A 17615-nucleotide genomic window follows, 5' to 3' on the forward strand; every position below is an offset into this window, starting at 1 on the left:
CATATTAAGGAGCCAGTCATGAAGTTGCTTTGATTTTTAAACCTGTTCCCTACAGCTTCAGTATTACAGATTATAAAAACCCACAAGACAGCCAAACTTTGAAAATCTGTACCAACCTCTGCCCAGGTCCACCTCTGTGCAGCGTCGCTCTGGGTTGCTGTGGATGCGGCACTTAAACACAGCTCCAGGAGAGTGTACTGAGCTGCTGAAAGATGAGTTCGCCCTGGGAGCTCCTACCAAAATCCTGAACACAGTGGATATACAGTCACAAAACTGCATTTCACAAATTACAATTCTGCTGGTCTAAAAAAAACTACATTAACTGCTGTGTATCACAGATATTGTTTGTATGTGTAAGTCAACTCTCAGCAATGTAGTTTAAAAATCATCTTGAGATTGGAGTTCAGGCAATGTGATTTGGAATAGACATTATATATGCTGCTGCATATATGACTTTTATTATACATTTCTACCTGACATTTTATTAATAAACAGTGTGTTATTCACATATTCTTATTTTGTGACAACTTATTATCTTTATGTGAGGTGATTTAAATTATTTGCATTTATTTCCAAAGTCCATTATATGGTGCTTTTAAGCTCAATACCTCAAACCTCTCCAAAACACATATAGAAACTTATAATTTTAAGGAGTTGATTTCCAAAGATAAAGAGGTGCAGCTTATAACTTGTACATAGTTTAAGTACACTTAATAGGCCCATATTACACGACCCTGCCCATTAGGTCATTTTAGACACATCCCCACTATGGTCCGAGTGCGGGGGGAAAGAAACTTTACTCATTCAAGGCTTTTCTTCCAAATTTGACTGTACCGCACATGGAGCTAAGTTTCTGGTGACGTGAACCTTTGTAAGCTCCGCTCGCTGCCAGGTTTTCCACCTAACTGGTGGCAGAGAAAATACTTTGACGTGCAGGAACATATTTCGCACAAACACTGTCTACAAATACAAAGGAAGGAACTGTAGGAGAAGACATATTAAGTGTCAACACGGACTGTGGCTAAAAAAGGCTGCTGTTATAAACAGCTCAAAAAGTGTAGCATGTTTTGACTTAGTGTATTCTAAAGGACAACGGCCTGACTTGAAGACTTTATACTTCCAAATTCTTAACAACTACAGCGAAAAAACGTCAAATTGTAAAAGAATCCATCACAAAAAAACAAACAAATAAATAAATAAATAAAAAGCCTAATTCAACTTCATATCCAACGTTCAAACTAGGCAATAACATTTCAAAGATTTCACAAAGAGTCTCAAAACATTTTATTTTAGGAGAGAGGTTATTAATAAATAGTGCAGCCCACTCACCAGCGTGTATTATCATGGACGTGCTCAAGGACTGAGTATCCAAAGAACGTCTGCTGTGGTCCACGAAACACAGCGGGGTGTTCCAGGTCAATATTGAACGAATAAGCCAAAGCCATGGACAAATACACGTAAAAAACATCCAGCATTCCTCTTTTTGCTGTCAACCCTTCGGACATCCTGCCCGCTCACCCTCAGCGCGAGATGCAACAAGAGTTAAAATAGCAATGGGAACGTCTGGAACGCCTCAGTGATGGACTCCCAAACTACATTGAAAATAAATCACCTTCAGAACCTGGTTAAAGTTGTCATGAAAGGCATTCTGCGGTGTTCTGAAGAAACCGAAGGCGGTCCCCGAGCGTTTGATCATCTGCGTGTGGATGTGTAAAAGCTGCAGTTCCCCGTTGTTCTTGGCGTTAAGTGCGCTGCGCTCGCTCTGAAGTAGTATGCTGATGCGCACGAGCGTCACATTTCAACAGCAGTACGGAGCACGCGAAGCGGTCACTCACACTGTCGCCGCCTACTGGAGGAACATGTCCACTCGCTATCCTCGCGCTCACATGAGATGTCATCCCATCTCATGTGGCTACTTACCACATGAGACGAAATGAGGGAGGGGTATTTCACAAAGCAGGATTTCTGTAAGCCAGCTAACTTAAGCACAAAGTTAAGGACTGTCCAATAGGAATTACCCTCAGCTCTGTTCCTATTGGACAGACTGGCTAACCGAAAAATCCTGCTTTGTGGAATACACACCCCTCACCCCAACTCACCCAGGTTGTATGAATTAGACGAATAACCTAAGCCTATATTTTAGGACCTTCCAACGGGAATGACAAAGCCAATACACTCATGTGGGGCCAATACACTCAGCAGGGTACCAACATATTTTGTCCATGGTGTAAATACTGGCCCCACATATGGATACCCTCCAGGGTCAGCGATGGGACACGAATGGGTTAAAAATGTGGCCCATCTGGGAAATAAGGGCAGCCCACCTAAAAACATAAAGCTCTTTAAATGAACTCAGTTCATTAAGGAACCATTTGTAGAGTGGCTGGGCTCCATTTTAGGCAGCCCACCTGGGTCTCACCAAAAGTCCATGGACCAATTCACCTAGAGCCCATGCCCATCTTGAATCCAGTTCAGCCCATGTATGCCACACTAAGGTTTGCTGCCTGGGATCCCTGAGCTCTTTTCCCATTAGTCAGTGCTGTGATTGTCTCAGACAAGTAGACAAGGAAATTCTAAAGTCTCTGGACTAGATATAAAAAGCAGCAAAAAAAAAAAAAAAAAAAAAAAATCTGAAGGGTTAATTTTATTTTTTTGCCATAATAATAATAATTACAACAACAATAAAAACGTATTGACTTGTTTTTGTGGGTTAATGTGCAAACACACTGAAAATGTGTTTTTAATCATGTCTCTTGTAATTTTTTATTTAATTTAAATTATTTGAAATAGTTTTTTGTATTTATTTTGGCAAATTTACTAGTATTGTATCATCATTAACATCTAAAAAATCAGTAAGATTCAGTGCAATGTATAATCTGACATCAGACAGTTTGGTATTATTTTGATTACTCACTGATCTCAACGATTTCCTTATGTAGAAATTTTGAAAAACCTATAACATTCAGTTTGTGTTTCCAGGGTGGCAAGGCGGCACAGCAGATAGTGTCGCAGTTCCAGGGACCTAGAGGTTGTGGATTCCACTCTGTCCCACTCTGAGTGACTGTCCATGAGGAGTTGGGGGTGTTCTCCCTGTAGTTTTCTCTGGGTGCTCAGGTTTCTTCCCAAAAAGTGAGTGTGTGAAGGACTGGTGCCCAGTGATTCCGGGTAGGTTCTGACCCACCACAACCCTGAACTAGACAACCAGCTACAGACAATGAATGAGTTTGTTTTTCCACTGTGCATCAGTCTATTTCAGCTTAATTTGAACACAGAGAGGTCAGAAGAATTTCTGAATGTTGTTGACATATGGCTATTATTTTGCCTAAAAAGTGTTTTGTTTTTAAGTATATTGAGCCTAAGTCAGCTTGAATGCAGTGCTGTCTGAAGCATTGAAGGTCACAAATATTCAATTTTGGCTTTTGGCCATAGTAGTAGTGATTTCTCAGTATTCCCTAAAACATTGGAGGATATAATTCTCATGCAGAATGAAGTCTTGCAATTGCATGTTTTTTCTTTAAGCCACTGTACACTCATTTTCATATTTTTCTTCTAACCATTATCTGTGTTTTTAATGATGTTGTTCTAAAAGATGCACAGAGAGAATGACTCAAGCTTTTGACTTTGAGAGATTTCTAAAATTCTTTTCCATTCTGCAGTGTTCTCCAGGTGGATTTGCATTGGCAAATGTGACTTCAGACCCTCCATATAACTGATGAGACAAAATTACATAATGTGCTACTCACATATTAATGATTCATATTTTGCGACAGCTGTTTAACATTATCTGAAAGGCATTTCAGACTTTGAAGTAGAATCAGTTTGTTTTTAAGATAAAGTCAAACCATAACTTGGTTTTGAAGCTCAGTTTCTCCAAAGCATTCAGAACATGGGTAGAACAACCCTATAATTCTAATGGGATGTGCAGCTTCTAAATGGTACATCTAACTAGTTTTAATATACTAAATAGGCCTTTACCACAAGGCAATAAAAAATTAGCCATGAATTTAAAGTTCTTCCAGCACATTCAGCCTTTAAAATCATATTGGGATTGAAGGAATTTTTCAGGGGATATTTGAGAGTGGAGCTCATGCAAAAACTGTGATTGTGTTGCAGTGGCTGCAAATCTTTATGGGGAAAATGGAGCAATAGCTGATTTTCCTCATAACAAATATTTAAAGCTTGGAAAATGTTTGCATCAATTGTTTTTTGTAAAACCATGTAGGTCAACAAAATGTTTTATAGCAGTTTAACGACACAAGAACATGTTGGTAAAACATGTTTCACACGTGAAAAAAAATACATTGAATGCTATAGAGCTTTACTCAAAAACTCTATTGTGGATAGGTGTTCGGGGGAATTCCTCTCCCGTTTTTAGTTAAAATGATGTTTCTATGTGAAAGTATAAGGAAACATTTTGCTAAAAAAGGGAATTCAGACAGTTTTCACTGAGAGCTAGAATGGTGATGACATTGCCCACTCTAGTGGTTTCCCTTAAAATGCATGGAGAAATCTTAATGAGTGATTAAAAGATGGAGAGGAGTGTGATTGTTCTAAAATTATGTGCGATGGTCCTGGTGTACCCAGGTCTGAACACGTAAATTTTGGTGAGCACATCTGAAAAGTTAACTGTTTGAATATGTGGAAGCTACAATGGAGTTTTAGAGCGAGAGAGAGAGGGGGAAGGGTTAGTTGTTGTGTGGATGGGAGGGTTTAGTAAATAATTCTGTTCACTTCATTGACTGCTTTTTTCACTCTATGGTGCACAGAATAGGAGTCTGTCTGTCTAAGTAATATAATAGATAGTAATCCAAACAGTGTTTCTCGAAATATTTCGACTTAATTCCTAGACATCTGACTTTATTCTCAAAATCTTATTTTTTTTTTCAATGCTGTGGCCCTAAAACTGTCATGTCTCCCAAAAATTCTGACTTTATTCTTAGAATCGTATATTTGTTTTTCCAATGGCATGGCCCTAAAATGCAGTCATAGGATGGAGTGTGTTGGAACAGTGTTAATTTCCTGAAACACACCTACACCTTACAGCCAGTGCCTCAACTGCCTTTAGAAGGGATTCATGCTTTCCTCCAGTTGCAGCTCAGAGTAGGCAGGAGACATGGATTTTCAGAACTTTTAAACACTACCACACTGCATTGTGGTATGAACACATACTGGACATAACATGGGCAAATGCTTGTTCTGTGACAAATCTTTAAGATTAAAATATTATTTAAATTACAAATTAGTGGAGAGTGGCTTTAAACTTTAAGAATATTTGATTATAAGATTATTTTCTTTATTTCTGCCTTACGGGAAAAAAAAAACAAAAACAAAACACACATACTCACACTTTTGTTAACATTTCACAATATCTCTAGTCCCAAGTTTTCAAAAGCCCTATGAATTATCATATATTTAATTAGGTGCATAAGGTAACAAATCATTAAATAAGAATCGTCTTTATAATCTTTTAATTTAAATGTATATAAAAATGGATATACAGATAACTGCTTCCTGTTCATTTGTCCAAAACTTTTGGGAGTTTTGTTTGTATAAGAAACATACATATGACAAATAAAATTTACTGTCTAAATTTACAGTAAATAATTTTAAAATGTGCCCTACAGGGGGGTGCCCCCCCCCAGTGTTAATTCGTAATTTACAGTATGATGTATACTTAATGTTTTCTTAAATACAGCATTAGGTCAAATAAAAAGCTGTAGTAAACAAAGTAAGTACTAAGAGGCTGTGTGCTTAACTGATCAGCATATACACATGTGCAGGACATTTTAAAGGGTTGCTTTACTGCATTATAAAGAAAAAAAAGACAAAATATTTAAGAAAAATAAAATCAAACAAATTATCTTATTTCAACCAACCTATATTAATACAAAATCTATATTTACAAAAAAAAGACAACCTATCCCAGACTAAACAATAATCTACACAATATATATATATACACACACACACACACACACACATCTTTCTTAACTCTTTTTAATAAAGTTATAATTTTTCTTACAGGGTCTAAGCTGAGGAAATTTGATTCTCACATTTCATATAGTAGTCTAGCTCCTTATCCCAGCAACATTACACACACACACACACACATCTCGTATTGCCTCGTTTTCTTTCACTCATTCGCTCACTTGAAAAAGAATATTTAATAAACTTTAGTAAATCTATCCCATTTGAATCATCCATCAGTAGCAGCAACAGCAGAAGATTTCCTTTTCTCTGAGGGGTTTCCACCTCACCGGAGCCAAGGCTGTAACAAACACAGAACATGTTATTCACAGCATGTACTGGCATGCACACATCTACAAACACTTACTCAAATTAAAATTGACTAATCGTTTCCTTAATTACTTAATGAACAAACACCCATTTAATGGTCAAATTAATCTTCTGTAGACAATTTTAAAAGTGGCAGCATTATGGATCAAATCAAATCCTGGAATTGTAATTTTCATTAATTCAAAATTAATTAATGATTAAGTTGTGACTCATTGTGCAATGGCAACATGTGGATCTGGAACACTGTCTAATATGTACTTGCTGGCTCTCTACTGCTATCAGTTTGTTAGGGGAGAAACAGATAAAACTAATGTGCATTTAAGTATTCCTAAAAAGACTTGAAGAAAAATAAAAAAAAAAACAGAATAGGAAAGAAGTACATCAGGAAATTGTGATTACACAGGTGCAAAAGTAGCTGAAATGACATCTGTTTCAGTTTTCAGTCATATGTTATAGAAACAATTTAGGATGGGATACTCTACATAAAGACCTACGCAGAGATCTGGCACAAGCATTAAATTATTTAAAATCCACTAAAAATAGTAGTAATTCATTTTTCACAATCAGGAAAAAAACTCATATTTAAGAAAATAACAAGCATTAAAATGTGTTATTCTATAGTGTGTCTAATAAATGTACCTTTATCCCATTATTATCAGTTATTATTCTAACATTTATTATAACTTTTTTCCAAGTCTTAGAAATTTGGTTGACTTTCTGCTTCTTACAAAAGTAAACTTAACCACATTAAATTACAGTCTGTCCATTACCCTGAGAACAAACACCAGCAGCTGCTTCATTTGCTTTCCAGTACTTTAACTTTTTGTCAATATTCTTTTCTCAGTGACATATTGTCAGCTAGACATCCTTTCTGACTCAGATCCCATAGTGGAAAGATGGACATAAACAAGATCTCAAAAAAGGAAGAGCCTGATCTGATGGTGTGGGCCTGCCACCACTGCTGAAAAAAAAATCTAGTGGAAACACCATTGCTGCTTGGCAGTCAGCTACTTGCTATCATCAGTGTTAACAGTGGGGCATGCTGGCCACTTGAGCCTGCATTACTTGAATCTGTTTAGTGCCTGCTTGCCTGCCTGATTTTGCCATTTGTTTTGGCATGAATTGTTGATGGAGGGAGCTGCTAATGTTAAACATGCTATTATTGACCTAGGGAGCTTGTCTCCAGCTAGTGGCTGGGATTTACAGGTGACAGTCATGGGAGCCAGTTTTAACCCTGTGTAACTAAATGCTCTCACCACTGCCATCTGTGCTGTTGTGCATTTTTTTTTTGTAGTTCGTTGTTTTATTTTCAGTATCTTCATTGTAGAGAAACTTTAAGTGAATGGTGCTAAAAATAGTGTGAAAAATATATAATTAAAATTAATATTAATAATACTAATTTCCATTATAAGAATACAGTTTTTAAATTTATATTTCTTTATTATTTGCTTATAATAATATCATTATATTATTAGTATTGTGTACACATATACTTGGATTTTATTGATACCCATGTTGCCATCAAGGCCATGTCTTTTCCTGAGTAGTCCATGGTTATTTCAGCAAGACTATGCCAGGCTTCATTCTCTGCATGTTAAAACAGCATGGTTTCATAGCGTATTATGAATTAGAGAATGAAAAATCTGTGATCATAGACTGTTGAGCAGCTGAAGTCTTGTATCAAGCAGGAATGAGTAAAACCCCTCTAGCAAAACCTCAATAATTAGTGTGCTCAGTGCCCAAACAATTAAAATGCGCGATTAAAAATAATAAGTGAGGTAACACAGTGGTATACCTGCCTTTATCCCACTGGTGTGTTTTGCAGGCATCAACATTTTTACATTAAAAAATAAAATCCTACGAAAATAATTTAACTGTTTTCAGTTAAATAAAAGTTCAAATGTTTTCCTGTATTTTACAATATAATCTCATTTTTCAGAAACAGAGTTTGTCATTTTCACCATTAATGTATTCCAAAAATGAAAAGCATGTACTAAATTGTTGTTTTGACTTAAAATTAAATGATATCTGTGATTTCTGCACAGTAATGTACTTTCAGGTTTGCTCTCCAAAAACGTTGTTTACCATCATCCTTGAATCCTCACGCTCCAGAACTTTCTGCGCTTGGTCTGGTGGAAATTTAAGCATGGAAGTTATGACTTTGGCCATAGTCTGTGAACAAATGAGCACAAATTAAAGTAACAAAGCTTGTATGAACACTAAAATACCACAATGGTAAGATTACCAAACCCAGATATTTCTATTAAATGAAGAAAAAAAGTGAGTCATTTGTCCTTGGCTTAGAGGAGGCTGTTGTGACACAACCATAGCATACCAGCATTTCAGGCTTACATCTCACTGTAGAAAGCAAGTATGTAATAAATGATGGAATGATTGTTTCATCATAAAGACTGGGAGAAGCTAAAAATAATAATTAAAAAGAAATTATCAGTGTTGTAAGACAATTCCTCAAGCCTGATTGGTAAGTTTTAATGCTTGATTTTCTGTAAAGTGGCATATGTACAGTTGATATTTTCTGGCAGCCATGATTTATTATGTAAAGAGAAATGAAAAATATATTGAATCAATTGAGTAGGGTCTTCATGAACCCCCCAAACACTTCCATGCAAATATTTAGTTTGAAATTAAGAAAGTTTGCTCATTATCTGCTGCATGCTGTGTAATCAGCTCCAGACACTTCTGGCAATGTGTGCACACTCAGGCCTATAAATATAAAGGTAATCAAAATCTGTGATACTGCTTAGCTCCAGCTTTCCTAGCTGCATCATGTGACAAAAAATGTCCCACATTGCATCTCCTCCCGGACATCCTCCCTCACAGGGAATCCAAGTGTGATGTCATAAGGCCACTAACTGTTTATTGTGAAACCAGGGCTTCCCTGCTGGCTTTAGGGCCCTGTCAAGTGGGCTGTTAATTAGCCCAGACCAAATGGGCAAGAGTCTTTTATTTGGGTTCTGTTGCACCAACACAGTGCCGCCTTTGTGTGAGGTTCTGACATGGAAGAAACAGTTTTCACGTAGAAACAGACATTCCTTTCAGTCAGCTAGCAGAAAAAAATCATTAACTTATACAGAGAAAAAAAATTCTCTTATGCAGTTCTACAGCACTACTTTGCTATACACATGGACGTTTTCTGGAATGCAACAATATTATGGCCAATGCCAATTGCTAAAATAACATAGCCTATGAAAATTTTGCTACACCTTTGTATTCAAAATTCCTTCTAGAATCTAGTGTATTAATATAGACTTATTTCTGCCTTTACTGCTGTGCCAACAGCCTCTTCTATGGTGGGAGGCTTTACATTACAGTGGAGCAATTGAACATTTCTCTGTGGATTTGATTGTATTCAGCCAGAGGAGCAACAGTAACATGTAATGTATGTGGAATTATTAGATTTGGATAACAAGCTGCATTCAAATATGGTGTTCTATCACTTCAGAGAACGCAGTTCCATTGCATATTAGCCCAGAGCTGTGGGCTTTATTCCCTTTTTATGAGCACATGGTATTTTTTATCATCATCATCATCATCATCAACATCATCATCTTCTTTGCCTCTTAATCCTTTTCAGGGTTGTGGTTCATCTGGTATTGGAAATGACCAATTCTGGCCCATGTTAGTTTTGAACTAATAATAATAATTTCAATATTAGCTATGAACAATACAATGGCTGTTGATAGATTGTGAATGCCAAATACCTGGAATTGAGAAAAAAAACTGCCAAGTTAGAATGAAACGTACCTTTGTCTCTCGTCCCATCATGTATTCAAACATGACCTTCTTCAGGTACTCAAACTCTGTGTGTTCAGAGAGAGGGTCAGCACTGTAGTGTGAGGTTTCTGAGAGGACACAAGATTTGGTCATCATTAGTGCAGGATATCTGCTAATCTTGAGTGTTTACCACTCAGCACACTGTGTTACCGGAAAACCGCCTTAGGTGTTTTGAGATTAGCACGCAGACTGTAAATTCCGAAAGCAGCTCCCTCTCACTGCCTTCCAGCTCCTGCCTGTACCACACAATACTCTTTAAGGCCCCTAATTACAAACAGAGCTGTCAGATGACAGGCTCATGAACTCAGCACAATGTGATTTTGCCTGGCCTTCATTACCTCAAGACCAGAGATTTTGTATAAGTTGATGAAAAAATGATGCAAGAGGATGTCGGTCAACAGTGCCACAGATGGGAAATGGGAATCAATGTACTTTTGTTTAGACAATTTATTCACTCGCTGCTTGATCCAAGCATTGACTTTTATAGACTGGGTACATATCGGTTAAGTTTTCTGCTCATGTAATATAAAAAGGTATTCTCTTACACAAACACATCCACTTCTGCAAAGCAGTAATCAGTCAGTAAATCAGCAGGACTGTCAGAAGTGCCCTGGCCCAGTCATGCTAGTTAGGCTCACAGTTTTCCAGAGTAGTAAAAGAAGTATAAGAGCAGCATTGAGGCTAAAACACAAAATGGCCTTCATTCATTTAGGTGCACTTTTACCTTTTTTACAAGGAATGTTAGAGGGACAACAGGAGACATTCTGATTATACATTAAACTTGAGCACAGACATAGCTCTTTAAATGGCAAATTGTAAACCTGATACGTGAACATATATGTCTTTACTATAATTTAAAATAATTGGCTTTATTTGAGCAAAAGAAAGCTCCTTAACGTGCATTCAGATTCATGTTGAAATATATTTGCTGAGAATTTCAGTACCTTAACAATTGTAAACATCTAGCAAAATGCTAGCCTTCAATTATGGTGTGAAATATAAAAATGCTTGTCAAAAAAACGTGAAACGCCAAAAGATGTGCCTTTGTGATGTTGAGGAATGATCTGCAGTAAGCATGCTGACCTGTTAGCCTCTCTGGAATGCCCTTTTAACAGTAGCTAACTACACTGATGGCTCATGGATGTGCCAAACTCAACCTAAAGCATGTCAGACATACCCAAACAAGCCTTTGATCAGAAAGCGTAGATAAAGGATGTAGTCATACATAAGATGACCCACCAAACTGACCCGAGGTTTGCATGGGTAAATCCACCTTACGTTCACAGCAGGGGATAAAGACAGGAAATGTGAGACACATACCAGTTTCCCAGGATGTTTGATCAACAGATAACACAGTAAATACAGATACATGGTGTTTTTTTTTTTGTTTTTGTTTTTTTGAAGCAATTATCAAATACATTAAAACTGTTCATGTAAAAGCCCACAGCAAAATTCACAGATTGCACTGAATATAAAACTGACCTACCCTAACTGCTTTATATGCCTTTTTATGAAAGAATATATTATTATATAAGCACTTCTGAAGACATAAATTATCTGTCCCATAATACAGAATGTCCAATCAGTTAATATTGGGAATCATTTTAACATGTAATTTAATTGAAATTGATTGTAATGTTATTGGGTTAATGTTAATGTTACTGCTGCTTCAAAAAAAAAAAAATATATATATATATCTCTGAATGGATAACTAAACTAATGTTTATGAAAGCTAGGCAGGGGGCCTTATGCACTTATTTCCACAAAGTTTCCTACTTAAGATTGAAAATAATATTAAACAACGTTAGAATATTGTTTTAAAAAGACTTATAAGTCATTTCAAGTGAGAAATACATGCTTTGGGTTAATTAATAGGGTTAATAATTCTGCCTGTGAAACCTGGATGGCAGAATGTTGTGTGGTAGGCTTCAAGTGAAGATCAAAAGGATACTTCTATTTCTCCATAGGACCGCTCAGGAGCTGATTTAAACACTTTGAGGACAAAGGCAACTATCATTCTAGTTTAAGGCAGGAAGGATGACTTAATTTGTCATCTGTCAAACTATTTTTGCTCATTTTAAAAATTACTATGTAATAACTATTTTTCCTATAATTATATGATGCAACACGACATAATTTTGGGTTGAGTACTCCTATTTAATTGTGTTTCCTAAAATTTGACAAATTTGATGAAGGCTTGGTTCATCCACATGAACAGTCATTAAATCATTCCTAACTCAATTCTTACATTAACAATGTAATAATATGATACAACTTTAACATATTAAAAATCCGTTGTTTCCTGTAGCTTTTCTCATTGAAGACTTTGCTTTAATCATTGAAAGAAGGTTTTATAATGTTTTTGTGAAAAAAGTGCCAATCCACATAACGTGTGGGAACGTGTGGGAACGTGTGAGAGTCTGTGAAAAGCATTAGATCCAGAGACGAGCTTTCAACCCCTCCCCCTCCCCCTCCCCCATCAGACAGGAAAACTTTATTATACTGGCAGGGAATGTCCAAGAAGAAAGAGGTTAATGTTCAGGTCATGACCAACTATCTGCTCCAACCCAAAAGCTCTAGGCACTAATTTTCCATGTTTTAGAGATGTGTTCAATTGTTCATGCATGTAACAAAGCTGACATGTTACTATCAGTTTATCAGAGTGTGATCTTCCTACAAGGAATGACTGTGGGGAAAGATTTCAAATTGTTATAAAGCCTAGCTTTATAAGGCACCTCTTGCTTATGGACAGAGAGAAGTTAAAAATAATAATAATAATAATAAAACCTCAGTCCTAACCTCAGAAATGTGGGTGTAGGAAATGTATTCACCTCTGTATGTGCTTCCTAGGTGAGTCACCACTGAGTTTTTATAACCACTTTGTATTTTGTCTTCTAGAGTATGAATCTGGGAAAAAAGAAGCATTAAATCTGTGATTAACAATAAGGTCTTCAAAAACTCTTTTTTCAGCCATACATTGCATCATGTCATAAGCATGACAATATTAAAATGTGTTATTCTAAGACACTGCCACTGTGCATAGCTCACAACTATGAAAATACTCTTCAGGCTGTGAGTTTTTTTTTAAAGAGAATTAGGAGAGTGACATAGCCTAATTATGCACAGTAAAAGTAAGCGTAAGCAGATGTGCTGAGTAATGAACTAAACATCAACTTCCCGTCATATACAGCCAGAAGGGTGAAGGGGTTCTGGGAACACATAATGGGAGATATGCTGTTTCTCAGACCACACTCACCCTATCTTGGTACTCCTGCTCTTTCAGTTTGGCTTCACTCAGCAAAGTGGTCTTTTCGGCAAGTTGGACCTAATCAGAACAAAGAAAGATGTTCAAGCGTGATTAGCAGAGGTGAGCAAGGAAAGATAACAGCTGAGGGCAAACCTTAACATACACCATGGCAAAGCACATTTAAACTAATGTTTTTCTCAACTCCACCCATTTCATGCCACTTCATTCATTCATTATTTGTAACCGCTTATCCAGTTCAGGGTTGCGGTTGGGTCCAGAGCCTACCTGGAATCATTGGGCTCAAGGCGGAAATACACCCTGGAGGGGGCGCCAATCCTTCACAGGGCAACACAGACACACACATTCACTCACACACCTAAGGACAATATTTTGAGTTGCCAATCCACCTACCAACATGTGTTTTTGCACTGTGGGAAGAAAATGGAGCACCCGGAGGAAACCCACGCGGACACGGGGAGAACACACCAACTCCTCACAGACAGTCACCCGGAGTGGGAATCGAACCCACAACCTCTAGGTCCCTGGGGCTGTGTGACTGCGACATTACCTGCTGTGCCACCCCATTTCATGCCACTATGTTCATTATGTATCTTAGAGCTGCTGAAATTCAGTCAAGTTTATTGGCGTCCTTGCCCAAACATGTATTTTATTTCAGTTGAAATACAGAAACAATTGCGATAATTAACTACCAATTTGGAATTTGGCAAATCAGAAACTTCTAAATATCATTAGATCAGTTAAATTCCTCCGATTTTACAATCAATTTGAAGAATATGAACGTTTGACCCACTGATCTGATATAGCAAATCAAAGCTATGTGTTTCAAATGCGTGTTTAACTGATGTAATAAAAGAAGATAATAATTAACTTGCCACAATGAAAATATGATGATGTGGGGAGATGTGAGAAATTACTAAAACAATTACTAAAATGTAAAACTGGTTGACAAATTACATCTATCCACTCACAGGTTTATAAAGGAACTGGCTTTGGTGCCACAGTATTATGAAGAAGAATGTGTACTTCACAGATATACAGTAAAAAAGGAAGAAACTGACCTGAAGTTCCTCAATACCCTGAAAATTAAGAAAGAATAACAAGATATGGTACCAATGCTCAAAGAACAACATAATTAGTCAACATTATCTGCTTATTAATCTCATATTGCCAGACTCTCTAGGGGGAACTACCGCAGAAAAAGAAATTTACTAACATGCTAAAAGGACCAAGCACAAGTCTGCCATATTGGCATGATGTATAGAAAGAGGCCATTTACACTGAACCAATGCCAGTATAAAATGATACACGGAAGTGCTTATAGGCAGATTTACAGAGAGCCAATCACAATGCAGCTAGCAGAACCCTGACAATGAAGCCAGATTTGTACACTGACAGTATCAGAGTCTCTGTCAATTTGTGGACAAAGCATCTGTGGCTGAGATCGGCTTATTAACAATGCTATATAGTAGGACAGAATTATTTATGTTCTTATATTGCAATTCCCTTAACATTTCCAAACAACTGACCACAACTGAAAAATGTAGCTAGACTGAAGTGTAAAACAAAATACAAAATTTATAGACACGTTTGAAAACAACTTGTGCATCTGTGCGTTTTTATGAATCTATATGAACCATAGAATAACCATAAGCATTAAAACTGCAAATCAACATATAGTAAAGCTGAAAGCATCAATTATCAGTAAACACATGGGCTTGGAGATATGACCAAAAAACCTAAATATATCGATATGCCTAAAAAAATGGCGATATATGATACAATATTATGAAAACGGTAACAAAATATAATCTCAAAGTATTAGTATTTATTTTTAACTTAAAAAAAGAACATGCTGCTTTATTTAAACATTAGTATCAAATTGTATGTCTAAGAGATATCCTGATCAAGTTTTCCCCAATATGAGCCTTTACTATCTAGGAAAATCGGGATACTCAATATTAACTGTTACACAGTGCACACTTCAAGAAAACTCGCATTAAGAAACAAACTGCCTGCATCCAAGCTGTTGCTTAATCTTTTTTATAACAAAGTAAACAAATGCTGTCTTCACAGTTCATATACATAATTAAATATTATTTTTTAATGTATAAAGACTTACTTTGATTCAAAAAGTCAGTCAGTTTTATTGCCATCACAGATGTGTTGAGTGAAAAATTCTGGCTGCTGATTTACTAAATATAAGTGACGACCAATGAGAAATGCATTCCCTGTTTTGGAGTCGTGGAGTTTCTGCCCCTCCTCAGGCTGAGGGAGAGCATCATATCTCAAACAACTCATAGTCTTAACTGTGCTCTTTTTTGGAATTAAAGTTTCACCACAGGTTTCATTTTTGTCCTTTGTTGACTTACTCACAGTTATCAGAGGCAAATGTGCTGGGTAGGTGAATGTGGAGGGTAGGTGAATTGGCTTCTCTAATAACTGTCCTGGTGTGTGAATGAATGTCTGTATGTGTGAGCCCAGACATGGATTGGCGCTCTGTCCTGGGTTAAACCCTAGTGCCCGATGCAGTCCTCCAGGTGGACGGTCGTTTCTGGTTGAGAGTACGCTGTGCGCGTTTGGCTGCCGCTTCTCGCCAGTGTGTGTGAATTGAGCGTTCTGAGCAGTGTAGATTGTAAAGCGTCCTTGGGTGTCTAGAAAGGCGCTATATAAGTGTAACGATAATAATAATAATAATAATAATGTGCTGAGAATTGCTCCAACAGCATACATGAACAATGGCAGGACAGTGTAGTGTGTGTGTCTGTTTGTGCGTGAGCATGTGTGCACACGCATGCGTAGGTGGGTGTGCACGTGAGAGAGAAAAACAGAGCTGAACAGGACACTTATGCACTGTTTTAAATGTACTCAGATGGAAACGTGCATATCCTCTGCATATCTGAAGTCACATTTGCGCACCTACGTCACAATATTGCAATATGGCAAAAGTCTTATCAAATTAAAAAAACATACCGGTATTATCATGAACGATATTATATCGCCCACCCCTAATATACACAATAACCTAATTTTGGAATAATCACTGAAGGCAAACAGGTACATATACGGTCTACACAAGAGAAACCGCACAAGTAGAGATGATTAGTAAAGACGCTGTATGGTAAGCCATGTGAAATACAATCTCATATTCAATATATTGTCACTGTCCAATAAAAAAAGCTCCATTTATGTCGTTTAATATTTGGTTACATATTTGTTTACATACTTATTGTACTATTTGTTCTTAGTTTATCATTGGACATAGCAGCTTTCCTTCGCATTGTGTGAAAAAAATTTGATGAATGGAGCAATAGAAAGTTTGGAGAAGTTTTTTTTTTCACTTAAGTTTTTTTTCTTTTAAGTCACTACTTTTGGAAACAAAAATTACATTAGCCTAGAAACCTGCAGTGTGGGACTTACTAAAAGTGGGGAAAATAAACCCTGAAACAGCACCAAGACATTTTGGTGGCGTGGCACATCTATTCTGTCAGGGCTTGCTCTCCATCACCAAATACACTCCCCCAAGATTCATACACAGAATAAATCTACCAGTGCTGGTCACTCTCCGAGGAGGTAATTGAGGACAGGATTTAAAACTTGATCCTATGGACATTTATACACACTAGAAGATCCATACAGGAACATGAGGGTTTTATTTATTTATTATTTTTTTTGGGGGGAGAACATATATTTCTCTCCAAAGAAATGTAAGAATTTTGCCATAACAATACTTCTTAGTGGGATGCCATAAGTTGAGAGAACATTAATGTGTATTTTATGAGGAGGTTAACAGCTCCATCTGGTAGTGGCCGTGGGAACTACTTCTACATACCTGTGGACCACTGAGACTCCTCTGCTGCAATTCCTCTAGTTCTTTCTGTACTTCCCACACACGAGAACCCATCTCCTCTTCCCGATTCTGCAAGTACAACATTCAGGTCAATTATAAACTGTCAACTTGATAAAGAAATGCACTACATATGCAATGAATAAGAAAACTCAAAACTATAGTCAAGTTCAGTAAACTACATTATTACATTTAAAATACTTCACATAGTTCTGCCAGAACCTTATGTGGTGTAGATTTAAAGGCCTGCAGGTATGAATCACATAATACAGCACTACCGGGAGCTTGAGTAGGTGGTTGCATGTGGTAATAGCTTCCTGATGATGCACCAATTATATGCTGTAAAGCAATGTAAGTGCTACGATATGTCCCTAAAGATTTCACTTAAAATTACAACCCCCCAAGACATTA

At 37.0% G+C, this 17615-nt stretch overlaps 2 protein-coding genes across 10 annotated transcripts in view; both read right to left on the minus strand.

The window, feature by feature from the left end:
- itga9 (integrin, alpha 9) overlaps positions 1–1751 on the minus strand; it is an 87577-nt gene extending 85826 nt beyond the window's left edge. Inside the window, exons 1-2 of one of the 2 annotated variants that reach the window (XM_066679436.1) lie at positions 1613–1751; positions 117–244 (exon numbers count right to left, since the gene is read on the minus strand). Coding sequence is in view for 1 of the 2 variants with exons in the window: in XM_066679435.1 (XP_066535532.1) it covers positions 117–244; positions 1330–1505 (304 nt within the window). In the remaining variant the exon portion in view is untranslated. Of the gene's footprint in view, positions 1–116; positions 245–1329 lie in introns of both variants that reach the window. The other variant, XM_066679435.1, reaches the window with a different exon arrangement.
- A 4219-nt stretch (positions 1752–5970) lies between these two features.
- golga4 (golgin A4) overlaps positions 5971–17615 on the minus strand; it is a 45146-nt gene continuing 33501 nt past the window's right edge. For 4 of the 8 annotated variants that reach the window (XM_066678355.1, XM_066678353.1, XM_066678352.1 and 1 more), the window contains 7 exons: positions 17190–17276; positions 14419–14436; positions 13349–13417; positions 12924–12999; positions 10063–10160; positions 8383–8469; positions 5971–6268 (listed from right to left, as the gene is read on the minus strand). In XM_066678355.1, coding sequence (XP_066534452.1) covers positions 6254–6268; positions 8383–8469; positions 10063–10160; positions 12924–12999; positions 13349–13417; positions 14419–14436; positions 17190–17276 — 450 coding nt within the window. In that variant the 3' untranslated portion in view covers positions 5971–6253. Of the gene's footprint in view, positions 6269–8382; positions 8470–10062; positions 10161–12891; positions 13000–13348; positions 13418–14418; positions 14437–17189; positions 17277–17615 lie in introns of all 8 variants that reach the window. The other 4 variants (XR_010804008.1, XR_010804009.1, XM_066678356.1 and 1 more) reach the window with 4 other exon arrangements.

The sequence above is a fragment of the Hoplias malabaricus genome, chromosome 8, assembly GCF_029633855.1.
Source record: "Hoplias malabaricus isolate fHopMal1 chromosome 8, fHopMal1.hap1, whole genome shotgun sequence".
Classification (NCBI taxonomy): Eukaryota; Metazoa; Chordata; class Actinopteri; order Characiformes; family Erythrinidae; genus Hoplias; species Hoplias malabaricus.